At 45.1% G+C, this 5,301-nt stretch overlaps 1 protein-coding gene across 1 annotated transcript in view; it reads left to right on the top strand.

Moving 5' to 3' along the window:
• The window catches only part of Spink2 (serine peptidase inhibitor, Kazal type 2), a 10,102-nt gene extending 5,739 nt beyond the window's left edge, over window positions 1–4,363 (top strand). Inside the window, exons 3-4 of the mRNA XM_005359399.2 lie at window positions 2,486–2,595; window positions 4,318–4,363. Coding sequence (XP_005359456.1) covers window positions 2,486–2,595; window positions 4,318–4,363 — 156 coding nt within the window. The remainder of the gene's footprint in view (window positions 1–2,485; window positions 2,596–4,317) is intronic.
• Window positions 4,364–5,301: the final 938 nt, after the last annotated feature.

Raw genomic sequence — 5,301 nt, 5'->3', positions numbered from 1 at the left:
TCATTGTCATTTGGGCAGAGACTCACTGAGTGGCAGAGGCATGGGAAGGTGTCAGCGTGGGGTCAGTCTTCGGGTGTGGCCTGGCACAGCAAGGGATGCGGTAGGTAGGGTGCAGACACGATTACACTTGGTTGGTCCTCATCTGGAACTGAGGACCCCAAGTTAGGGAAGCTGACAGTTATTACTTGAGAACTGGCCACTTGGGGCTGTTAGAAGGATTATTTGTCTTCCTGGACTGGCTTTGGAGGCAGCAGTCTGATAAGGGGGAGGAGTGCTGCCTCGGGCTATCTGACGGAGAATGTTTGTAGCTATTCTCTGCCTAATCAGCTTGCAGATAAATGATCCCAGCAGGTCTCAGGATAGTCCCCATGGTATAGTCATTCCTTGCTGGCTGGCTGAGACGGGTCTCCTTTGTGGCATAGAGCCTTCAACTGTCCTGTCGGTTGAGAGATTTTGCTTTGTTTTGCCATGCTGGAGACAAGGTGCTGGGACCACAGCTGAACAGCAGCACACTAGCATAGCATTCTAGACTCTTGAGGTGGGGGTGAGCTTGTCGAGACTCAGACTCAGGACCTGGTGGATGCCAGGCTGTCCTGCTTCTAAATTAAGAGTATATTTTCTATAGGGGTGTGGTGATTTGAAGGAAAAGGGCCCCCAAAGGGAGTGGTACTCCTAGGAGTGTGGCCTTTGAGGTCTCCTTTGTGCTCAAGCCATGCCCAGTAATACCGACCACTTTCTATGGCCTGCAAGATGTAGGGTTCTCCAGCACCATGCCACGCTGCCATGATCCCCCATGAGGATAATGGACTGAACCTCTGAACTCTAAGTGAGCTACTCTACCCCAGTGAAGTGTTTTCCTTTCTAAGAGTTGCTGTGGTCATGGTGTCTCTTCACAGTGATAGAAACCCTGACTTAGACAAGGGGTATACCTCAGAGGCTGAACACTTGACCTGTGTGTATGCAGCTCTGGTTCAGTCCTCTTCACTGTGTACCCCAGCTGGAATTGGGGTCTTTGTAACACTCAAGGATCTCATGGAAACATGAGGAATGAAGCAATATCAAATACTTTAGAAAGACTTGCTAAAAGACATTGCTAACCTCCACACTCCCCCCACCCCAAAAAAAAACCCAAAATGAAAGGCCAAGTGATGGTGGCACATGGCAGGTTCCAAAGCTACAGAGAAACCCTGTCTAGAAAAATCCACCCCCCCCCAAAACAAAACAAAACAAAAACCAAAAATACCTGGAGCCAGGCGATGACTGCACACGCCTTTCATTCCAGCACTCAGGAGGCAGAGCCAGGTAGATCTCTATGAGTTTGAGGCCAACCTGGTCTACAGAGCAATTTTCAGGACAGGCTTCAAAGCTACACAGAGAAACCCTGTGTCGAAAAAACAGAAACCAAACAAGAACAAGAACAACAACAACAAACCCCTGTAGTTTCTAGGTATTATATGAATTCTTTTAATTCCAGCACTTAGGAGGGCAGAGGCAAGTAAATCTTTGAGGCCAACCTGGGTTATTTTATTTTATTTTTTGGTTTTTCGAGACATGGTTTCTCTGTAGCTTTGGAGCCTGTCCGGGAACTCCCTTTGTAGACCAGGCTGGCCTCGAACTCACAGAGATCTGCCTGCCTCTGCCTCCCGAGTGCTGGGATTAAAGGCGTGCACCACCACCGCCCGGCTCAGCCTGGGTTATGTAGCAAGTTCCAGGTCAATAGTAAAATCTTGTCTCAAGGGAGGCAGAGGCAGGCGGATCTCTGGGAGTTCGAGGCCAGCCTGGTCTACAAGAGCTAGTTCCGGGACGGGCACCAAAGCTACAGAGAAACCCTGTCTCGAAAAAACAAAAAAAAATTCTTGTCTCAAAATAAATACCACCTCCCCACTCCAAACTACCACTGAATTAGGTAATGGCGGGGTTGGGGTGGGGTTTCAACATGAGGCTTACTAAATAATGTCCAGATTCTCACTGTGTTTCAGACTATTGAGGTGAGGTCTTAACTAGCCAGGCTGGCTCAACCAGAGTGTGACGATGAACACCTAATCTTCCGCTTCTGCCTTCTAAGTGCTGAGATTAGTTCAACTGGTCCCATGCTGGGCTCTGTCTTTTTTTTTTTTTTGTTTTGTTTTGTTCTTTTGTTTTTGTTTTTAGACAAGGTCTACTTGTCTTCCCCAGGCTAGCCTAGAACTTACTATGTATCCCAGACTGGCCTCAAACTGGAGTCCATCCTCTTGCCTCAGCTTCTAAAGTACTGGAGTTACAGGTTTGAACCACACTTGACTCTGGTGTCTTTTTTTTTTCTTTCTTATTTTTGTAATTGTATTCCCTTGCATCTGATTTTTACATTACAAGGGGGGCAGGGGCAAACCTAAGTATTCATTTAGGATATTTTTTATGAAATTTAGGGAAAATTGGGATGTTGTCCCCTCTTAGATATATCGTAATGGGTGTGTCTCAAGTCACTCCTCAATTTTTTCTTTTGTAGCCGGAATGTGATCATTATGACTACCCAGCATGTCCCAGGATCCTCAGCCCCGTGTGTGGAAGCGACTTGAACACTTATGGGAATGAATGCATCTTGTGCATGAAGATCAGGTCCAGTATTAAAACACCTTTTTTCAGATCTATTACTACTTCATGTGTATGAGTGTTTTGTCTGCGTGTGTATACACAGGTACAACATGTATGTCTGTGCCCACAGAGGTCAGAAGAGGGAGCTGGACCCCTTGGAACAGGAGTCACAAATGGGTATGGCTGGACTCAGACTTGGGGTTTTCTGTAAGAGCAACAAGTGCACTTAACCTCCAGGCCCGGGCCACACAGTTGTACACCAGTCACGTTTCCTTTTTTTTTCTTTTCTTTTCTTTTTTCTTGAATTTTGATTGTTGGAGGTAGTAACTCCTTTCTGAAATGTAGGAGTCAAATGTGACTTAAACTGTTTTTGGAGCTTTTGGAGCCTGTCCTGGAACAAGCTTTTGTAGATGAGGCTGGCCTCGAACTCACAGAGATGCACCTGTCTCTGTCTCCCGAGTGCTGGGATTAAAGGCATGCGCCACCACCGCCCTGCTGTTTTTGGTTTTTATGGAAACATTTAAAAGACGTAAACTTTTAGGTGCATTTTTCGGTCAAAGCTAGAGACAGAGTTTGTGATCAGTCCTGTGTAAGGTAGCAGCCAGGCTATGTCACCATCTCAATGTGCACTCACTCCAAATTAAGACTGTGGGGGCTGAAGAGATGGCTCAGCGGTTAAAAGCACTAACTGGTCTTCCAGAGGACCAGGGTTTAATTCCCAGCACCCATGTGGCAGCTCACAACCAAATTAAAAGTGTAGTGGAGACAGAGTTGCTCAGTAGAAAACCTGCCTAAGATTTACCAGGTTGGCCTCGAGCTCACAGAGATCTGCCTCCCTCTGCCTCCCGAATGCTAGGATTATAGGCATGAGCCACCACGACCGGGCTACCTGAGATCAATCTTTAACTATTCTTTTTTTTTTTTTTAAAGATTTATTTATTTTTTAAAGATTTATTTATTTATTACATATATGCAATGTTCTGCCTATACATATGTCTTCATGCCAGAAGAGGGCACCAGATCTCATTATAAATGGTTGTGAACCACCATGTAGCTGGGAATTTTACTCAGGACCTCTGGAAGAACAGCCAGTACTCTTAATCTCTGAGCCGTCTCTCCAGCTCACTGGGATTAATCTTTATAACCGGTGGAAGGACACATTGCATGTTTGGAGACTGGGATGTAGCTCGGTAGGGAATTTGCCTAGGATACATAAAGCCAGTAAGTAAGTAGTTCAATTGTCAGTATACTGACAGTATACACATGCGCGCGCGCGCGCGCGCACACACACACACACACACACACGGCTATAGTTAGTACTTAAATCCTGCAGAATATTATATTTACTTTTGGATTTAGAGGGGTATGCAGGTGATCTCCACACCCTCTATTTACCAGTTGGCAGGTAAGGCTTCCTACATATACTTGGGGAAATGCTGAGGATTAAGCTATGGTACCTGACTCCCTTCATGGGGAGTCCATTCTCGCTTCTCAGTCTAAGTCTTGAAATGTTTTGTAGGCATCAGAGCCCTTTACCTTAGGTTTGGGTGGGTGGAGGGTGGAGGGGGGTGGCAAAAAGATCTTCACCTTTGTGTTTTCTGGATGAACCTTAAAAAATGACTAAGTAAATGTTACCCTGAGAGGAATTTAATGCGTAATGGACATAGGACCGCAAACTGCAAAACAGTTGACCTGGTTTCAGCACGCTAGGCACTGATACAGCATGTATGGTTGTTCATTTTGCAGGGAGGATGGGAACCCTATTAAAATCATCCAAGATTCACCTTGCTGATGGGCAGTGTATGGACGAGCAGCTTACATTTACAGCCCTGGTGACTTTTGCACTGCTTCACTTACGCGGAATAAAATGAGCATTCATCGCCTCCTGTTTTCTCCTGAAAATGCTTCTTCCACCCGAGGGGAATTTTGTTTCTCCTGGCTTCAGGGTTTTCTCACCGAGCCCAAGGATGAAATGGACACAGACAGACTAACAGGAGAAAATACCGCACGTTAGTTTGCTGCAGGGTTTTCATGGTGAGAGCCTCCTAGAGGAATGATTGGATGCCGCTAGGGGACTCAAGCCATTTCTAAATGTATCAATATCAAGGGGTTCAAAATGTGGGTACAACTTAAAAAAAACTAATAGGAAAACCAAGAGAAGGTAAAAATAAATGTTGAGGAAAGATGGGATCAGGGCAAAAAGTATATGGAAGACAGGAAGGAGGAAAGAGGCCAGGAGGCAGTTTGGGGGGGCAATGGTGAAGGGAAAGGAGAATTTACAAAAACTTTTTTTTTTATTGTTTTAGACAGGGTCTCTCTGAGTAGCCTTGACTGTCTTGGAACTTACTCTGTAGACGAGGCTGGCCTCCAACTCACAGTGATTCACCCACTTCTGCCTCCCGAATGCTAGGATTAAAGGCATGGGCCATCATCACCTTCTGGTTAAGAATCTACTAAAAATTTATTCGAAAATACCATAATGATCTCTAGCTAATACTTTCTATGCTAACTTATGTGTTTTTAAAGGAGTCAAGGAAGGAGACACACAGACAGATGGTGTTAGAATTCAGCACATGTTGAGTTAGACAGAGAGTGGCTAGGAAGACAAAGTACTCTAGTAAAGTTGGTCTTATGTATGGACTGCCTCTATTCTCAACTTCAGTCCTTGGATGTTCTTTCTGGAATAGGAATATTCTCCCCACCCCCACTTTTTTTTTTTTTTTTTTTTTT

The sequence above is a fragment of the Microtus ochrogaster genome, linkage group LG1 (assembly GCF_000317375.1).
Source record: "Microtus ochrogaster isolate Prairie Vole_2 linkage group LG1, MicOch1.0, whole genome shotgun sequence".
NCBI lineage: Eukaryota > Metazoa > Chordata > Mammalia > Rodentia > Cricetidae > Microtus > Microtus ochrogaster.
This window is presented reverse-complemented; position numbering and strand designations above follow the sequence as displayed.